Source organism: Carassius carassius, chromosome 29 (genome assembly GCF_963082965.1).
Source record: "Carassius carassius chromosome 29, fCarCar2.1, whole genome shotgun sequence".
NCBI lineage: Eukaryota > Metazoa > Chordata > Actinopteri > Cypriniformes > Cyprinidae > Carassius > Carassius carassius.
Window position 1 is genome coordinate 11945898 of NC_081783.1, and position 21104 is coordinate 11967001.

The 21104-nt window shown below is 38.1% G+C and overlaps 2 protein-coding genes across 6 annotated transcripts in view; one reads left to right on the top strand and one right to left on the bottom strand.

The window, feature by feature from the left end:
- Positions 1 to 61: 61 nt before the first annotated feature.
- LOC132109629 (aryl-hydrocarbon-interacting protein-like 1) lies at positions 62 to 11355 on the top strand. Its single transcript, XM_059515872.1, has 8 exons — positions 62 to 410; positions 901 to 1080; positions 1607 to 1795; positions 2057 to 2233; positions 2344 to 2485; positions 4855 to 5399; positions 7839 to 7980; positions 8573 to 11355. The coding sequence occupies exons 1-8, from the start codon at positions 315 to 317 to the stop codon at positions 9268 to 9270; spliced, it is 2169 nt and encodes a 722-aa protein (XP_059371855.1). The 5' UTR covers positions 62 to 314; the 3' UTR covers positions 9271 to 11355.
- Positions 11356 to 12293: 938 nt separating this feature from the next.
- The window catches only part of drp2 (dystrophin related protein 2), a 146780-nt gene continuing 137969 nt past the window's right edge, over positions 12294 to 21104 (bottom strand). For 4 of the 5 annotated variants that reach the window (XM_059515878.1, XM_059515874.1, XM_059515876.1 and 1 more), the window contains 5 exons: positions 18635 to 18775; positions 16611 to 16848; positions 14272 to 14389; positions 13982 to 14115; positions 12294 to 13358 (listed from right to left, as the gene is read on the bottom strand). In XM_059515878.1, the coding sequence (XP_059371861.1) occupies positions 14021 to 14115; positions 14272 to 14389; positions 16611 to 16848; positions 18635 to 18775 (592 nt within the window). In that variant the 3' untranslated portion in view covers positions 12294 to 13358; positions 13982 to 14020. Of the gene's footprint in view, positions 13439 to 13981; positions 14116 to 14271; positions 14390 to 16610; positions 16849 to 18634; positions 18776 to 21104 lie in introns of all 5 variants that reach the window. The other variant, XM_059515875.1, reaches the window with a different exon arrangement.

The window sequence follows — 21104 nt, forward strand, 5'->3', positions numbered from 1 at the left end:
CTTCTAGAATGATCTCGACTGTCTTCATACTCTTGAGTTCCGCTCTCTGGTCACCCATCCCTTCCTTCACTTCTTACAGGGGATTATACTGAAGATTCAGGGGGTTGAAGGATTAACCAAGGCAGATTAAAGTGGCTATCCTCAACCTGGTAATCCAGCCATCTGTCAGAAAGCAGTCAGGCAGCATTTGGCTGCAGGGTGTGATTTGTCTCCCTTCCTCAGCTTGCTAATTAACACTGCCAAGGACCAGCTCTCACAGGCTACAGGACATCAGGACTGTTTTAATAAAGAAACACTCTTCTAAAGAGTTCAAAATGCAAGAGGCGTATTTGCTTGACCATCCTGGAGTAAAAAAGAAGATTTTGCATGGAGGTCAAGGACCATTGCCACATTTTCCTAAGGGAACCAAGGTAAGGTGTATATATGGTCCTGGATAGCGCTTTTGAATGGACGTTTGTTTGAACGGGTTCTTGTCTAAACATTTGCTTTGATTAGAAATGGTTGTAGTTTGATTCTACTGATGATTAAAAGGTTTTATTATGTGGCAAAACATTTGGAGCATATAACTGCACAGAGGTTTAGCATCCTATCGTTTTGGACAGCGGCGTATCTGTGCCAGGTGACTTTTTCCCCCTACCTCTCTAGCCATATGGCCCTCGGCCTGGAGAGGATGACAAACATTTTCCACGACAATGCCAACATTAATCTCTCAATTTACCAGCTGTGCTTTGTATTCACTCTGTTCTGTTCCATCAAGGTGTCTGTTTCAACAGGCTTTAAAAAAAACACAAAGGAGTAGCAAGTTACAAGATGTGCATTGTGTACTAAGCAGGAAAATCTCAGCTCTTTCTTAATCCTGTTCTTATTCTCCTTTTTTCTTCTGCCTTCCTACCCACAAAGCTGGTGTTCCACTTTCAGACTCTGTTGGACAACTTTGAAAGAACAGTGATTGATGACAGTCGCAAAAATAAGCGTCCCACGGAGATTTTCGTGGGGAAGATGTTCAAAATGGAGGTGTGGGAGGTGCTGTTAACCTCCATGAGGATTGGAGAGGTGGCGGAGTTTTGGTGTGATGCTGTTGTAAGTGTTTGAAATCAAACTAAACCTCTTGTTGTGCCACCCACTGTTTTTCCCTTTCTATAGGTATAATCACATGCGCTTCAATTGGATCTTAATTAATCCTCACATAAGAATGGAGGAGAATTTGTCTGATGTATTATGCACCTTCGGTTGCTTCCTACATTCACATTTGCTGTTTTCTCTAAATACTCCAAGGAAATTAATAATCCATTCTGCAAGTCAAATGAGACTTATGATTATGGTTAGATGGTTGATGTAGAAATAAGTTGAAAGAAAGGTCATGTTACCTGCAATGCAACCTGCTTTTCAGCATCAAGCACCACAGCAAAATAAATCAAGTAATTGTGAGTTTGCCACATATATTGAATGTGGTGCAGTTAAAACACTAGTATGTGCCACAAAATAAAGGCATAAAGAAATGTTGGGTTCTCCCAGTCTGCAAGCAAAAAAAAAAAATCTTAGGTAATTCTGTAGGAAACACTGGCATGTCATGTTTATTTTTTTATTTTTATTTTTTTTTATGCAGCACACAGGTCTTTATCCTATGGTGTCAAAAGGGATGCGACTGGCTGCTCAGGGTAAGGACCCTCTAGAGGGCCAAAACCACACGTGTGGCATGGGAAACTTGTTTCACTACCATTCGACAGGCTTTCCAGAGCTTGATGAGATAATGAGGACACCTCAACCTCTAATCTTCATCATGGAACTAATCTCGGTGGGTCAGGTGTACTCATACAGTGCAAGAAAACAAGCAAATACATGCACGCACCATTGCACAACAACACTCTCATACACTCATTCTAGCTCCACTCCTCCACCTCCAACAGATTTCTCACTGCAACCCAAACAGCATAACAGAATGATACACAATCAAGTGCTACACGCCAGGAAAGAAATTTTGTTCCCAATTCTCAGACCATGTTTTCAATCCTCAACCAAGCGAGACGAGCACGCTCCAATTCTCTGTCTATCTCAGGTGGGCGACCCGTTCTCTTACCAGCGGGAGTCTTGGATGATGGAGAAGGATGAGAAACTAAAGGTTGTGCCCTCGCTACATCTTTTGGGCAACGCTCTAGTCAAGCAAGGTCGGTTCCGTGAAGCTGCAGAAAAGTACCAAGAGGCTGTGGTTCTGCTGCGAACAGTCCAATCCAGGGTAAAGGACTAATAAAATGACATACTAAGTTATTAGGGGGCTGTGGAAAAACCAATAAGAAAAATTCAGACATCGATGCATGCACCTGAGTTGTTTTCCTTCCTCTGTAGGAGATGCCTGGAGATGAAGATTACATTAATCTGGACAGGCTTATCATTCCTCTTGTACTGAACTACTGCCAGTGCATGTTAGAGCTGGAGGAATATTATGAAGTCATAGAACATACGACAGAGCTCCTGGACAAACACAAAGGTAGGCCAGTTTATTAGCATAAACCAAATGGTTGAGGTTTTGCTTGTTAGCATGACCCAGTTCGCCCCTGCTGGTAGATGCTGTAACTACACTGTCTTTTACCAATGACAGCCATTAAAAGTAGCCCTGTATAGAGAGCGCTGCAGGGAAGACATGTTTTTGTAGGCCAACCTGTAAGTTAGCATCACCCTTGACAAATAGCCAGTATTCCATATTTTGGATTATTGCAGAAAATAAGCTCTATGACCAATAAAACTTTTCAAATCTTATGGTATGTTCACACCAAGGATGATAACCATAAAGATAACATTCTAAAAATCCACACCACAGCTATAATAAGTTAACAGAGAAACAATATTGTTGGAATCGCTTTCTGACCAAATTTTCCATCTTAATGAATGAAAAAAACATTGACATCCAATCAAAATCAGTCCGGTTGTCAAGCTTGGCCATTCAAAGGGATAGTTCAACAAAAAAATAAAAAATTTAAGTTCTGTCAATAATTACTCACTTTCAACTCGATCCAAAACCATAACACCTTTGGAATGGTGGAAAATAAAGTCCTTTTTTGCACACAAAAAGTTTTCTCGTAGCTTTATAAAATTACGGTTGAACCACTGATGTCACATGGACTATTTTGTCCATGTTCTTGGTACCTTTCTTGGCCTTGAATGTGTTAGGACCCTTGCTGTCTATGGAGGGTCAAAAAGTTCCCAGATTTAATCAAAAATATCTTAATTTATGTTTTGAGGATGAATGAAGGTCTTACGGATTTGGAATGACATGAGGGTGAGTAATTAATAACAATTTTCATTTTTGGGTGAACTATTCCTTTAAAGCGGCAAACAAGCATGCACTTAGAATAAACAGACGATGTCATCTGCTGGTATTGGTCACTAAATTTTTAGTTGTCATTCTTGGTATGAACGAGCCTTTACATGTTGTCTTCATCAAGATAATCTTCACAAATGAACACAATTTTTATGAATTTGGAAGCCTAAATGCATCTATTTAAAAGCCAAAAGTTTGAGTTAGAATTGTTTGCAAGACCATGAGTACATTTACAACAAGGCAGTAAAAGCTGATAGTGAGTAGATGATGTTTAATATCCCCGACAACCTCTGCTGTCCCATTTAGCCACTTGTAAGCAACTGCTTTTTTCAAGACATGTAAAAAGCTTAAAAAAAAATCACAGCATTAAATAAATTGTCATAGAACAAAACTCGGAAACATCTTTATTTCGGGCATTTAAGCTTAACCCACTAAGTTGTTTCCAGTTATAGGACTCCTTCCTGCATCACTCTTTTTAATGAAATAAAATAATAATAATAATAATAATAAATATATATATATATATCATATATCATGCATTTAATTTTGTAAAAATTACTAACAGGAAATCAAACAAACTCCCATAAAAATTCATTGGATCCACAGACAATGACAACCTGTGCAAATTATTTAACATTTAACTTGAGATCTGAACATACCCTGTTCCCTATAACATTACTGACCACCATGAGAATTAGCCCTTTGCTTTCTGAGTATCATAAATAATCCAGTTGCATTCACATTCATAATTACACTTGGCAGCATGCATAGTTATCTTGGTCCTCGGTGGTTTGGGTTTGTTTAAGCTTGGCTGGCTGCATGAGGAGTAGGGACAGGAGTTGGTCTGTGTAAGCCCTCTTCAAGCATGTGAAGTGACAGATGTATCGTCTCTCACGGTGGCTCCAGAGGCAGCGTGGGTAGCTCTCCTAATGAGCCTTATGCATATGCAGCCGGCAGAGTGATTTCGGCCTCCTGCAGTTCCACTTTTGAGGACACTTTCTCCCATTTCCCCATCCCCTCTAATTCTAGCTATTCATTTTATTCTGTCGTGCCCGATGTGTCAACCACATCTCGTTGTCTGTTTTGGTTCATATCTTCCATTTTTGCTCTCTTTAACATTTCTCTCGTGTGTCACCTGGGGAGCACATCCTTTTGAAATGTGCTCACAGAATCTGTTGTTTTTTGCCAGAGGCTGACATTGGCTGGGGGAAGTCTGTTTAAATGTTGGCAGAGTGAAAGATTTAGTAAAGAGCATGATCGAATGAAAGAGGGGGAGAACCGTCAATGTGGAATCTTAACCAGGCTCTTGAGCCCACTCAGAGCAAAGATTAGGTGTGTTTACTTGGTGTCTGACTTGGGCTAAATCAACAGTGTATGTGTAGTTCCTTTTTTAATGATATTAAAGCAAAATACAACACTTTTTAAGATAATAAATGGATATGAATGCACATACACAGCATTCAGAAAGACAATGCAGCCACAGTAAGTAAGTTATATAAAGCAAAATAAATTACAGTCCCATTATTGATCTTTTCCAGACTGTGTCAAAGCCTACTACAAGCGAGCAAAGGCCTATGCAGCTGTGTGGAGTGAGAGGGAGGCCAGGAGAGACTTCCAAATGGTGGCCAACCTAGACATAACCCTGTCTCGATTGGTGCAAAGAGAACTCAGTCTTCTTTCTGAGAGAATGAAGGAAAAATACTGGGAGGACAAAGAAAGGTACTGGAAGATCCTGGAAGACAGAGAAAAGGAACCAGAGAAGGAGGACATCTCTGAGATGGACGCAAAAGAGGAAAACAGAGAGGAACATTCTCAGTCGCCTGAAGAGGTCAAAGATGCTGAGAAGGGAAATAACCCATCTGTAGCAGAGGAAAACAAGCATGACACCAAAAGTGAAGACTTCGCAGCGGAGGCCAATCACAGGATAACAGCTCTGACCGAGGGCAACGACTGGCAGCAGATGCTACGGCTAATTATGCTGCTCCAAGACGAAGGCAATTTCAATGTGAAAGAGCATAAATACACTGAGGCGACTGCTAAGTTCAAGGAGGCTCTGGAGTATGTAGACCATCTCCAAACTAAGGTGAGTTTGCTGAATGAAAATACAGTAAAGGACTGATTGTAGAGATCATCAGTGCATCCCTTGTTTGTTATATACATAATAGCTATAGAAGGCACATAGCCCCACCATTAAAAAAAAAAAAATGAAATGTAAAAATCATAATATATCAGGAGCTGTGATTTGAAATTGTAACCAGCCACATAAAAAGTGGAATTTAAAACCATGAAAAAGCCTCTTAATTCAGTATTACACTGAAAGTGCAAGTGATATGGGAATCTAAATCAGCTAGTGTCCACTTATCAGAGAACTACTGGGCAAATGTAAATGTAAATGAGCCAAGATGAAAAAGGTTATAATATATTTTGTTTGCACATTTTAGATCATTCTTATGGCCAAGTGATACCATAATGGCAAGCATCACTGTTACTAATGCATAAACATAAGGCTGTAAATCTGAACAACCCCTTGCTTATAAGAATTAATTCTGAGTTACTATCATGAATGGTCTCAAATTATGTGTCTTGTTTAGAATTGTACAGTCACTTTTCAACAGAATTTCACATTTGATGGAGTGACCTGAACCATATTAAAGCAAATACAGGTGCTGGTCATATAATTAAAATATCATCAAAAAGTTGATTTCACTAATTACATTTAAAAAGTGAAACTTGTATATCATATTCATTCATTACACACAGACTGATATATTTGTAAATGTTTATTTCTTTTAATTTTGATGTTTATAACTGACAACTAAGGAAAATCACAAATTCAGTATCTCAGAAAATTAGAATATTGTGAAAAGGTTCAATATTATAGACACTTGGTGCCACACTCTAATCAACTAATTAACTCAAAACACCTGCAAAGCCTTTAAATGGTCTCTCAGTCTAGTTCTGTAGGCTACACAATCATGGGGAAGACTGCTGACTTGACAGTTATCCAAAAGACGACCATTGACACCTTGCTCAAGGAGGGCAAGACAGGTCAAAAGGTCATTGCAAAAGAGGCTGGCTGTTCACAGAGCTCTGTGTCCAAGCACATTAATAGAGAGGTGAAGGGAAGGAAGAGATGTGGTAGAAAAAAGTGTACAAGCAATAGGGATAACTGGACCCTGGAGAGGATTGTGAAACCAAACCCATTCAAAAATGTGTGGGAGATTCACAAAGGGTGGACTGCAGCTGGAGTCAGTGCTTCGAGAACCACTACACAGACGTATGCGAGACATGGGTTTTAGCTATCGTATTCCTTGTGTCAAGCTACTCTTGAACAACAGATAATGTCAGAAGCATCTCGCTTAAAAAAGGACTGGACTGCTGCTGAGTGGTCCACAGTTATGTTCTCTGATGAAAGTAAATTTTGCATTTCCTTTGGATATCAGTGTCCCAGAGTCTGGAGGAATAGAGGAGAGGCACAAAGTCCACATTGCTTGAGGTCCAGTGTAAAGTTACCACAGTCAGTAATGGTTTGGGGTGCCATTTCATCTGTTGCTGTTGGTCCACTGTGTTTTCTGAGGTCCAAGGTCAACACAGCTGTATACCAGGACGTTTTAGAGCACTTCAAGCTTCCTGCTGCTGACCAACTTTATGGAGATGAAGATTTCATTTTCCAACAGAACTTCGCCCCTGCACACAGTGCTAAAGCTTCCAGTACCTGGTTTAAGGACCATGGTATCCCTGTTCTTAATTAGACAGCAAACTCGCCTGAAAGAGACAATTTATGGGGTATTGGGAAGAGGAAGATGCGATATGCCAGACCCAAGAATGCAGAAGAGCTGAAGGCCACTATCAGAGCAACCTGGTCTCTCATAACACCTGAGCAGTGCCACAGACTGATCGACTCCATGCCACGCCGCATTGCTGCAGTAATTCAGGCAAAAGGAGCCCAACTAAGTATTGAGTGCTGTACATAGTCATACTTTTCATTTTTATACTTTTTAGTTGGCCAAGATTTCTAAAATCCCTTTCTTTGTATTGGTCTTTAGTAATATTCTAATTTTCTGAGATACTGTATTTGTGATTTTACGTAGTTGTCAGTAATAATCATCAAAACTAAAAGAAATAAATATTTGAAATATATCAGTCTGTGTGTAATGAATGAATATAATATACAAGTTTCACTATTTGAATGGAATTGGTGAAATAAATCAACTTTTTGATGATATTCTAATTATATGACCAGCACATGTATAATAGAGACATGGACTCAACAGCCACACAAAACACAACAGTATCAAAAATAGCCGTATTCAAAACACCTTATCAACCACACAACCACTCACATTTTCCTTAGAACATATAAAATTATGGTATATATATACCTTCTCAAATCCCAGAGGAGATGTACAATGGGATCCAAAAACTACTTAGCAGGAACGACAAGGAAGCTTAATAAATTCCCATGGGGAATCAGCAACCCAGCACTCACTAAGCCATATCCATCCCTCTGTGTGTTTTTGAGGTGGAACATAAAGGAGAAGACTGGGGATCTCTAGAGAAAGTCCGTCTGCCACTCTGTCTAAACCTCAGTCAGTGTAAGCTGGAGCTTGGGGAATACCAAGAAGTAGTGGATCTCAACTCTAAACTGCTGAAGAAACATAAAGGTGAGCTTATACACTCATTTACCACAGAAACAGACATTGACCAGGAGTGTCCCGTCCTACTCCTGGAAGTCTATTTTCCTGTCCTGTACACTTTTGCTCTAATATTCCTGCCTGGATGCTTCTAGTGATCCTAAAGACCTTGATTAGCTGGTTCAGGTGTGTTTCATTAAGGTAAGGCTAAGCTCTGCTGCCTCCAGGAGAAGGGTTAGACTCCATAGAACATGATATAGACACAAATGTTGTTTAGGTTAAGCAGCAGCATCAGCAGCAGCAGATTCTTCACCACCCAATGCGAGCTAGCCAATTGCTCCATTATTGTCTGTAGTAAAAACAGCCTTGGGCTATGTCAGTTAGCATTTACTACACTCTTCCTATAGCGGCCACATCTCAATGTTTCACTTTGCCAGTGGAGCCAGGAAGTTGAACCAATTGCATCATCCTCCATATATTAAGTTAATCCCTGGTATCTCCATCCAGCCTCCTATGTAAAGAGTGAAAACAGTTGTTTGCTTTTGAATGAATTATTTATCATGAAGCCAATGCAATGTGGCAAGACCTAGTCTTCACTCTCTCACTTTCATCTCCACCACAGACAATATGAAAGCTGTGTACCAGCGGGCCCAAGCTCACGCCTCATTATGTAATGAAGACGAGGCTCACAGGGATTACAATAGGGTCATGCAACTGGATCCCAGATTCAAACCCATCGTCAAACAGGAGATTAAGAAGATGGGTGAGAACATAAGAGTGAAGTGTGTCAACGAAAACAAAAACTACTGGACAAGCACCCAGGAGAAGTGGGAAAAGAAGACGCAGATCAAGAGAGGAAAGAAGATGAAGAAAGGAGTGACATGGGCAGATGAGAGTAAAATGTTGGCAAGGCACGATGAAGGACAGCTGGCAAAATCTGGTTGCGGTGACAAATTAGAGGAGAGCTGCAGTGTCAAACCAGGTAATAAAGATGAAGGACAGGATGAGAAGAAAAACTTTGAGAAAAAAAAGGACGAGAGCTCTCTGACCCTGGAAGAAGCAAAAGAAAAAACTGCGGCTGTAGATAAAGACCAAAGCAATGTGCTGGGAGATAGTACACAGAGATCACAGCTAGATAGCGGGGCCACTGAAACTCTACTGACCAGTGACATTACAAAGAAAAATGATGGCCAGGATGAGATCACAAATGAAAAACAAGAATCTCCTGCAAAGCCAGACAAAGATGCAAGCAGTAGAGCATCACAGGAAGAAAGACTGCCGGACTCGACTGGAGATGATGAAACAGAGGGAAGCTACTGAATTTAAGATGGAGAAGACAAATGTTGAGGAACCAAGAGGAGCATCACCTGCAAAACCAGAGAAATTCACCAAAAATATTACATTTAAACAAAAAAAGATTAAATGCCATCATCTGAAATTTAAAAAAAATAAATCAATCAATCCAGACCAGGTGTATAACAAATAAAAATTTATTTCTTTGTACACAATGAGTAGAAAGCAGCCAGTAACTCATTCAGTTTTTAAAATGCCTTCCTTTCACATTTTGTACAGATTAAAAACACACACAAAAAACTAAGACTTTAAGATTTATTATGGTGTTAATAATTAAAAATAAAACTTCATTGCACATGGAAATCAAAACATAAAAAAACAACGCATATATTGCAGGGACACAAATAAAACGTAATATTTGTATTCAGGTCATTTGTCATGGTGTGTAATGGCGATGCCCCAGGTTCAGGGGTTAAACCAGTAAATGCCCGGTTGTGTAGTTCAACATTTCAAACAAGCCTGCAAAGCCAGAGATGTATTGGGATCGTGACACAAAGGTCTGCTACACACAAACAAAAATAATGAGTGTATTTGTTAATGAGGCAGATGGCTAAATATAGCTCAGGCAGCCCTTAGCAATGCGATCAAATCCACAAAATATTTCCTTCTGTAATTGAAAACATTTCACAAATGCAGCACATATCATTTTCTAAAAGTAGACAAGGGAGCAATTAGGAGTTAAAAAGATCATATTATAAGGAATAGTAGATATACATATATGCCAGAATGGATAAATATTATATTTTGCAAATAGAAGAATTGCCATGTATTACATAATGCTACATGATTTGCTACCATGTTGAAGCTCTATATATCATAATTTGCAAAAAACAAAAAAAAGTTTAATAAATCATCTCCCTTTCTACCGGCTTAAAAGTCATTTTCTTAATCAACATTTTGTCTTGCTTTCTATTAAAAATATCTGAATATGCTTAAAACATGTTTCACTTATTTGAAAACAATTTATTCTTTTCAGAGAATATATTGAATCATTCTTTATCCTTACCTGATTGGAGATTATTTTTACGATTTGAAAATTTATTAAGAAAAAGAAACTTCAAATTTGAGCTATTTTACTTAAGATGTAAAATATGCTTTCAGAAGAGACTGGGTAAAAAAAAAAACTTAATTGTAAAGTATAGGCCTATCTCTAAAAATAAATCATAATATTACATTTAGTAAATGTATCTTGTTTTAAAGATGTTTGGATGTTATACTGGGGAGAAAAAAAAGTGTTAAAATGAACTTCAGACAATCCACACATTCACAGCCCTGGATCAGCTGAGACTGTTTGGCGTAGAATAGAAAGGAAGCTGGAGAAAGACACCGAATCGCAATGCGCATACTTCAATGTGTGCGTCTATATTTGTGAGGTGCTTTTGTCCCGAAGAAGCACTGGAATGATAAATGGGTGTCGCTGTGGATAGAACACCAGATGTTGATCTTAATGAGGAGCCATGCAAGTTAAACAGTGGCAGGCATATGGGGCGAAGGGGACCCGAGTTTACCCCTCTCTCTCTTCCTCCATATGTTTATTTGTATCTCCTCCATTATGAAGTCACCCCACCTTTCTAAAGACCAACTGCAGCACCGTGTCCTTGGGGACAGTTCCTTAGCAACCACATCAAAACAAACAGACAGCTCGCCACTGTAATGTAAAATGAGATCAGAATGTGTGCGAAAGAAACCCGGCGATGCCGCAGTGGGATTCAAGCAAAACCTACAGCGCAACAGGGGTCACTTTGTGTTTTTCTGGAGAAGGGGAAAGCAAGTGATCGCTATACTTGCAACACGTTTCCCAAAACAAATGGAGAACAGCTCTTTCTCTCTCAGTTGCAATCATCTCAATCCTGTTTGCAGGGGCTGCAGTGCCACAACCCTTCACAGTGAATATTTACACACTTTTCTCTTTCCCATTTGCAGTCTTTCCTTCACACCGTATCTCTTCCCGCTCACTATCTTTTTCTCTTTTCTACTCACTACACCCCCAGCATCTTCTCTGCTCATATAAATCTGACACCCCACAGTAAATCACTCCACGAAAAAAAAAAAGCCAGTTTTCTCTGTTTACAAAGAGCGTGATACATTTGCCGTCCTCCTCCCTCGGCATAATGTAAAATAATCCTTCCACACACTCACTTTCATTTTCTTCCTTAGATTGTGGAAATGCTGAGATCTGGAGAACAGCATTTGGTAAACAAAATACTTACATCAGGAAGACGATAATAATACAGTGAGATGTAAGGCTGGTATTCTTTAGGAAAAAAAAAATAAGTGGGAGCTTTGAAGGGATAATAAGAGCTGTGCTGGGTTTAAAATGAGTCAGGCTGTGACTTGAGTGTAAAAGACTTTCCCAAGCCAAGGTGAAAAGGGCCGAATATGGCATCGACTCGTCTCCTTTGGTATCTACCTTCTTGTTCACGCCACGCTGGACAGCTGTAATTTAACGGCGAGTGCCCTGACAATAAAACAACACTACAAATCTCCATTCCTGAAAGACCTTTCCCTTGTGACCTGAAAACCAACAACTGAGAAATCCGCTCATCTCCTCAATAGATCCTTTCTGTACTAGTGGCTACACTGCAAAAAAAAAATAAAAAAATCAATTTATTATTCAAGGATTTGTCACGTTATCCAAAGGACATATCTAAACATCCTTAAAAGCAAGATACATTTATCTGAGAAGCAGTTTTAGGATTACATGTGATCTGAGTCAATACATTTTTAATGAAGTTTTTTTCCTCCTTGGTTTTAGCATAAATCTCAATATATTTAGTTAGAAATGTTTTGGATTCAATAAAAGTTGTGCTCAACTGATAACATTCATTGAATAATTTATGTTACCACAGAAAATAATTGAAACTCACCTTGGTTAAAAAAAAAACTGCATATTTTGAGATGGAGAAATACATTTTTGCCAGTTTAATTAGGAAAAATAAGCTGCTCTCTGACAAAGTGTATTTAGTATAGTGTGTAACAGAGAGTCTCTGTTACACACTATAATAAATACACTCTTGCTTTGAAGAGTTTGGCATTGGTACGATGTTTTCCATGTTTTTTTCCTGACCTCTTATCCTGACCATGAATTTATTGAATAAACAGTAACTGTAAAATATTATTACAAACTAACATGACTGTTTATTTAAAATTAAATGATGAATGAATTTTTAAGCAGCTATTTACTACAGTTTTCATTGTCACATGATCCTTTTTAGAAATCATTCTAATATGCATATTTAATGTTCAAGACACGTTTCTTATTATCAGTTCTGAAAGCAGTTGTGCTGTTTAATAATTAGTTGATTATTTGATGAACAGAGATTACAAAAGAAAAAAAAAATCTTCCTGGCCCAAACTTTTGAATGTTGTTTGAAAGTTGTTTGTATTATTTGTGATTAAAACAAGGCAAAAATACTGATCAAGAAAATGATTTTTGCAGTGTGTGTCTGTGTATATATGGATTTATTATCTGAAAGTGAGAAAGAATATAAGGGCAGGAGCAAAATGCTCATGGGCACTTTGGCATATAAATAAATGATAGCCTCAACAGAAGACGTGTCGTCCTTACAGTGTAAATGTAAGCTTGCTGTGTGTCCCAACAGTTCTAGGGAATCTGCTCTTTTCTGCTTCACAGAACAAGGGCCACGCATTGCCAAGCATGACTTACAATCGGTATATGTGTATATTTGTATTTATGTGCATGAGTGAGTCACAGAAAATAATAAACCATTTTCAAAACGGAAAAAAAGAGTACACAGAAGTTGCTGGCACAAGGTGAGATCCCCCTTCTGCGTGGTGAACTGTAAGTCCTGTTTGTGGTTCTTGTGCTGTACTGATGAAGCCACACACTTTGCATTACTACACGGGTTAGCACAGTGTCCGGATCAGTGCAGGCCTTTGGCACCATGTAAACATTAGTTTGTTTAGTTAGCACTCAGATATCCCACAGCTCTTTGGGATTGGCAAATGGCCCCAGGCTGAGAAGTTTGTCTTGAAACTCTTTTCCCTGCCGCCTCGTCTGTCCATGGATTCGCCAGCCCCGCATTCTCAAGACCCTGCCCACAGTAAGATGAGCAACACGACGCTTGAACAATTTAAGAAGGGTGTTACATCATCTAGACAGATCAATAGAAACCTGAAACATCAAATGCAAACATCAAAAAAGTTTTCAAATTTTAACACACTGGACAGCAGGTAGTTTTAGTTGAGTTTTAAGTACTTGCATCTACATCGCGTACTAAAACAAAACATCTTTTAAGGAAATGGTTCAGCCAAAAATAGACCTGTATGACTTTCTTTGCTTCTGAAGACTGTCAGGAACAGACTGGTAGTTTTTTTTGCTGAATGTCTTACTGATTTAGCTTTCAAATGCAAGATTTGAAATTAAATAGGTCCAGCATCATTGTTTCCAAAGTGTATTAGCCAATGGAGAGGTGTTTAAAAGAGAAATTAATTAAATTGAGAATTTAGCAACTTTTTCTGGTTTTCACTCAAATTGTAACATACAGCTTTAGAAGACTTTTCATACAGTCATACGGGCCATGTTTGCAGTACAATTCTAGTGCTTTTTATTGTAGTATAAGTCACCATTCACTTACAGATTCTGTTTCATGATAGAAATGACGCAAGGTGAAAATCTCCTTATATATTTAAAAAAATAACAAAACTATAAACAAACCTGCACAATTATAGGCCTGGTAGTTTTGCTTCCGGTTCCTCATGGACCTGGCTCAGACGGGAAGACGTTCCTCAGCTGTTCGATCACCTGCTGCAGCTGCAGTACGGTGTCCTGCTCATGATCCAGATCTTCACCTACACAACGTTAAATGCTACAATTAACATGACCTCAACTAAAAGTGTCACAGGTTTACAGCAACATATAAGCCTTATTTAAAGTCACATCCCTTTGAATCCCTATATGGGTCCGTGTTGGCAGGATGACAGCAAAGCTTATAAACAAGGTGTTACCTGCAGCTTCGGTGTCCGTGGTCTCTCTACTGGGAGGCTCCCCCTGGTGGCCACCCCCTGACACAGGAGACGATAGAGAAGAAGGAGCCGAGCCATTGGCCTCCGAGTCATCTTTGGGCTGGTAGACATGTAAAAATGATGAGAGAGCAAGAAATCCTACTGAAAACAGTTCAGAATAGGATCCAGCCTCATTACTCTATCATTTCTGCAGTATGAACATGACCGTTCAAAGGTTTGGGGTTAGTATGATTTTGTTTTTATTCAGCAAGGATGTAATAAATTGATGAGGAATGACAGTTAAGATATTCATAATGCTACAAACGACTTCTTTTTCAAATACATTTTAAACTGAAAACAGTTATTTTAATTTGCAATAATATTTTACAATTACATTACTGTTATTTTAAAGCCTTGTTGAGAGACTTGTTTCAAAATATTAAAAATAATCAGTCACACTTCATCTTAGGGTCCAATTTTTACTATTAACAAATCATTAACTATTACTTTTTCCTTAATAAACTCCCAATTTGCTGCTTATTAATATTTAGTAAGGTAGTTGTTGAGTTTAGGTATTGGGTAAAATTAGGGATATAGAATATGGTCATGCAGAATATGTGCTTTATATGTACTAATAAACAGCCAATATGTTAATAATAACCATGTTAATAAGCAACTAGTTAATAGTGAGAATCAGTCCCTATACTAAAGTGTTACAAAATAATCTTGCCAACCCTTTTGAAAAATGTTACATAGTTACTTTTCTAAATTTAATTTAAAAAATGTACTTTTTTTTTATAAAGAAGTATTCATATTTAATTTGAAATAATTAAATATAGAATTTGTATACTGTACATATCATGCATATACAAACAGATGTGCATAACTGTATACTAATAAATATTAGACAGTATTGTGCAGTATATGCTAGTCTAACCATGCTCTAAACTGAAGACATTATTGATGGGTTCTTTGATGAGAAAAACAGTCACAAGTTTTCAAATGCTGCCAAAACTCCAAACTTCAGCGTTTATCGACCAGGGATTTGGTCCCTTTTTCACACATTACAAAGACTGTGTATTTTCTTGAGGGACGAAACAAACTTATAAGAAGCTCAGAGATGACTCGCCTCTTTTTTTTTTTCTTTTCTTTTTGTCATTTCACAGGCAGATGAGTTGAATTGAGGCTGTTTGCATGAGTACATCAAATTTATTCTGAGTTGAACTCTTTTATTGCTTTACAGAGATATCCACAGAGTTAAGACTGTAACTTTCCCAGTGACTTTCTAGGGGTTCAGAATCTCCATAATCCCAGCACATTATTGCTTCCCCCCTGACACATCTTTCATTCGTTTTTGTAGATTAAGTCGATCTCTCTCCCCTCGTTCCTTCCCTCTATTTCCGTCTAATTCCTTTTCACCTACAGCTACAGCCTCAGTGTTTTTGCTCTGCTCTCTCATTCCATCCAGCCTGCCAATCATATCTCTGAAACACTACCTCTCTTTTTTTCTGCACAACCACCTCTTATCCTATTCACTCAGCACCGCCTGTGCTTTTCTTTTCCCTCCTCAGTCTGCTTTCTGTCTTTCTTTCGCTAAAGAAAAGGATCCTTTTTCTGCCCACTCTATTCTGTCCATCCTGCTCCTTCAGCTCTATGTATGTCAGCTCGAACTCCACCTGTATGATTCCATCTCCATCAATGGTGTTCTTCCTCATATATAATCTCTCTCTAACTTCCCATCTTTGCAATTTACCAGAAGTTAGTATGTCTTCCTACAGTCTCTCGTCCTCCATCTCTTCTCATGTCTCAATAATAGCTACTCTTTAAAAAAAAATTCTTTCTTTCTCCACATGTCTTCTCCTTTCACCTGAGACTCTTCTAGTTCTCTGTCACCTTGTCCTCACTGAACCTGCATTAGTAAGCATCTCTTGCCTCGCTTTTACCCTTCTACATGTGGTACATCAAGGCAGTCTATAATACAGTCTATCCTCCTCTGTTCAGTTGTCTTCCTACTCTTTTTGCTGAAAGCTTCAAACACATCTTCTTTTCCCCGTCTGCCTCCCTTACCTTTTCGTAAGCCCATATTTATTTCTCTCACAGTGGCTGTTTTTAAAGCACAAAACATTCCTTCAAACTCATAAACAATTAACATTAAAGTCTCCAGCGCAGACGTCTTTGATTTACCTGTTCATGTCCTCCCTGTGCAGCTGTATTCATAAAATAACTCCCTACGCACCATTCCTTCAATGTTTCTATCATAATAATCTATTCTGGCTCACACTTTGGTTCTCACTGTGGGTATACTTCTCATTTTGTTTTATGTGTTTTAGGCTATATCTCACCTGCAGCAGTAGTTCTCTGAGTCTGTGTAGCTGGGATTCCAGTTGCTTGTTGTGGTCCTCTAGAATCTGCATGCGTGTCTCCAGACGGGTCTTGTGCTGTCGAAGGACTCGAGCCTCGGCTAGGAGCTCCTCATCCTGCTGTCCGGCCGGTGAACCGGGACCCGACTCCAGCAGCTGGGGTGAAGCTGCTGCCTCTTCATGCTTCCACTTCAGCCGCCGATACTCGCCCTGCAGCACCCTGCAGGAGAGACAAGAGCATCATCATCATCATCATTTAGATTTAGGTCATTATAGATGCTTCATCTAGACAAAAGTTGTTACATTAAACAGATGTGACATAATCAAGTTTCTGGCACTTCATTAAAAATAAAGCTCATCTAAATAAAGTTTATTGTTTGGTTTTTGAATAGAAATGCGTTTGCTTCTCGTTATTTACACTATGTGTGTGAATCGGTAGGCGGGGCTAAACAGGCAGTGATTCAGAAGCAGGCGTTGATCATCTTCTGCACAGACAGTGTTTAGCCAGACTATTAAAGTGTGGCAGACTGGCTTCAATATAAGCTGTTTTTAGATTAGCGAGAAAGTTTTGAGTTCTGAAACATATAACTTCCTTAAACGTACTCTTATAAAGCAATTTTGATTTATTGATCAATTATTGATTTCTTTTTCCTTTAAGAAAAAAAAAAAATTCCCTTCTAAATTTCCTTTTAAATGTTGTTTTATTTACTAGTAATATCATCTACATATTTCATCTACATACAGTATATCAGCTACACATTTATTACAAAACACTTTAATACCTTAAATATATAATGATCTGAATGTAATTATTATTAATTTGCTTATTATTTAAATTGCTGAAAATACTCTAATAATTATTCTTTAGTTGTTTTATTTTATTATATTCCAGTTTCTGTATTGTGGTATATGGAAATATTTATTATTTTGTTATTTCTCTATTTGTAGCATATAAGTTCGGTTGGATTTGGGTGGGTTGTGAATAATATATATTCATGCTGGGAAATTGTTTTTATAACCCTCTAAAATAAAATAAAATTGATTGAAAAAATTAAAAAAATAAATAACACAAAATGAGTATTTGACAGAGAAGCCATTACTCAGCTCTTTGTATCCCAATAATGACTGATTTATTCAGGGGGTTAAGGTTGCAGATCCCCTGCAGACACTAACAGTTAATCTTGCTTTATTGACCTATTACTCACCTATAACAAAGCAAGACCACATGAGAGCATGACTTAAAGGTTAGGATTTACGCCGAAGACAAAACTCATAAATGACTCACAGGTGTAACAGTAGCCTTTAGGATGAAATAAAATGGTGGACCTAATAGACTTTTTTGTGTTTCTACTGATGTTTGAACCAGTTTTAAGGTCTAAAGGGCACACCTCATTCAGATTACTGTTTTTGACCCAGACTAACCATCATAATGATAATAATGTCTACAGTTTCCCAGCAACACATTTTATCTCAGCCAATTAAAAACTATTAGCTCTACAGTATCTTAATCCTCTGGAAAGCTGTGAAATTTAAAGGGCCAACACAAAGTGCAGTCCATCACACAATTCCTCCAGAGTCACAATTACAAAGATAAATCATTTTTACCCCAAGTATTTAAAACAACACCATAACCCTCAGTGAAACCATTCTCTACAAAATTATTTCAGTATTTATTTATTTTGGAGACAAAAATGGAGAAAAAATTTAGAGTGGTTTTATTATTGTATTTCTTAGGTAATTTTATGTATTTTTATAGATTTGTAATATTTCGTTTGTGTCTGTGTGTGTGTATACATTTTATTTGCAAACCTTTTATTGAACTAACAACCAAAAAGCATCGATTGGCTACCCCCTTAGCATCTCGGCAGGAACTTTTGCATGGTTAAATATCATTCCTATGTTCTTCAAAAATCTAAAATTCTAATTATTTTTGGAATTTAGATTAGTACTGCACAGTTTACATATTTCAGCTTCAAGTGTGAATGTGCCCCTGGCTGTGCCCTCACCTGTTCTCATTCTCCAGGCGTTGGAGGGTGCACTGCAGCTCTTCTCTGTCCTGGCAGTCCAGGTGGGCCAGCAGGTGGCCGTGGGGGGAGTCCTGCTCGAGGGCGGGGCTGGAGTGACGTAGGAGGTACTGATCTTCATCCCTGAGTCCCCCCACACAGGAGACAGTGCACACTGAACACATTAGCAGTGCCACGCAGCAGACAGACACACACACACACAGCACCAAGCGTGCACACAAAGCAGCAGGTACATAAGCTATATGCACACAGTGCAGCAGTGGCATATCAACAAAACACATGCGCGCATGTTTTGCATAAACTGCGGATGGCATGTTTAGAGTGTACTATGCTAACACAGACTAACGCACACCATCATCCATAAAACAAACAACATTGTAGATGTTGAACAAGCGGCGATCATACAAACACGCACACTCTTGGTCTAAATAGGCACAGCTAAAATACAGGCACACAGGAGCAAAAACAAATTACCACTACACACAGGAAGCACTGAAATAACCACAGCTCTCACATTAGTCACATCAATAATAAAAAACTAGCTGTTTTTATGCACTCTGCTGTAATTATACAGGTGCCATTACATGGGCCATCAGTAAACAAAGGCCATTTACAGACCGCTGGATGAGGAAGATTTGGTAAAAGCCACTCAAATGCCACATTATGTCCTGTCAAACCAATATAATACATTACTCACTGAAGCACTGTCTATCTCTGCCTTTTAAAGGAACAGTTCTCCAAAAACATATTGAAGGTATAGTTCACCCCATAATGTCATTCCAAACCCATACAACCTTCGTTTATCTTCAGAACACAAATTAAAATATTTATGATGGAATCTGAGAGATTTCTGACCCTGCAAAGACAGCAATGCAACGGACACGATCAAGGCCCAGAAACATAGCAAGGACATCAACAAAAAAAGTCTGTGTGACATCAGTGAAACTGTTGAATATAGTTGTTATTTTTGTTTTCTTTGTTTCACAAATAGTTTTCTCGTAGCTTCATAATATTATGGCTGAACCACTTATGTCACACAGACTATTTTAACAATGTCCTTACTACCTTTCTGTGCCTTGAACCTGTCAGTTGAATTGCGGTCTATGCAGGGTCAGAAACCTCTGAGATTTAATCACAAATATTTCCAAAGAAACCTGGTACTATTGATGCATGGCAATGTTTTTCTTCTGACATTTTGAACTATATAAAGTAATGTAATGGCCCTGTTTTTTTTTTTTGTTGTTTTTTTTTCTCTCACTTTTATATTGTAAATTATTGATAATATTGATATTGATTATTGCCTGTTTGTTTGTTTGAATGGACATTTTGGTTATTTTGGTCATATAAAAATAAAAAGTTGATATATATATCCAAATATGATCGAAGGTCTTACAGAAATTTCATTTTTGGGTGAACTATCCCTTTTAACACAATTTTGTACAATATAAACCGCTTAATCATCTGTTTTCAGTAAGATTTACTAAATATACAGTGTTTGTGTGCTTTTAACGTGAATCATGCCCAACAGATGTCATTCACACTTTTGAGACAGTTAACAAACATGTTTATAGTGCATTATTTTCAGCGTGTTAATTGCTAAGTAAATGCACAGCAATTCATGTGTTGTGTATTTTCATGCATTATAATGTTGAGTTACACAGAGTGTAAAATTTTAGGCTTACAATAGAAATGTGTTTAAAAGTGTGACTTGAAAAAATAATCTCGGTTTGGCCCACCAAACTCAAATGTCAAGCTACGCCCAAGCCCATTTTTCTGTGGTTTTATTTACTCTAGGAAACAAATTATTATTAATTTATAATATATCCAGATTATTTTATTCTACAAGTCTTCCCAACAAATACGAACTCTCTTAATTTATTAGTTATTATGAATTGTTCTTCATAGATTAACCTTTTCAAAGAATAATTTGATCCCGTTCACAAAACGGCTCAATGATCTGGTCACAATCAACAGTTGCGATGAAGATTATGATTAAATAACAAAAAATGTTAGTGTGTTCCTAATGATTATCGTATGGCTTCGGAAGACTTGGAATACAGTCCGTGAGTCATGTGGACCACATTTTTTAATGGTTTAATTGTCCTTTCACATGCTTTTTAAAGCTGGATAATGCATTGAAATTGCATTGAAAAGCGATTCTTTTGTGCTCCAGGGAAGAAAGAAAATCATAAAGCTTTGGAACGACATGAAGACGAGTTTATTTTTGGGTGAACTATTTCTTTAAATCACAGAGCCATTTCCAGCACAAAGCATGCACAGCCATGACTCTGAGCTGTGATGATCTGACCTCTTTTATTAGTTTTGATTTCGTGCAGGCTCACCTAATTTCACCTATATATGCTCTTATTTCAGTGGCTTTCCTTGTACGCTGACCTACAGCTCTTAACATCTTGTTTGGTAGCATTTCAATAGCCCAGTCTCTCTCTTTCTC

What these genes read in the sequence shown, in the direction of transcription:
- LOC132109629 (XM_059515872.1), top strand. Translation starts at nt 315, where the DNA reads ATGCAAGAGGCGTATTTGCTTGACCATCCTGGAGTAAAAAAGAAGATT. An exon ending in TCATCATGGAACTAATCTCG is followed by an intron (nt 1,796 to 2,056) that starts GTGGGTCAGGTG and finishes TGTCTATCTCAG; the next exon opens with GTGGGCGACCCGTTCTCTTA. An exon ending in ACTGCTGAAGAAACATAAAG is followed by an intron (nt 7,981 to 8,572) that starts GTGAGCTTATAC and finishes TCTCCACCACAG; the next exon opens with ACAATATGAAAGCTGTGTAC.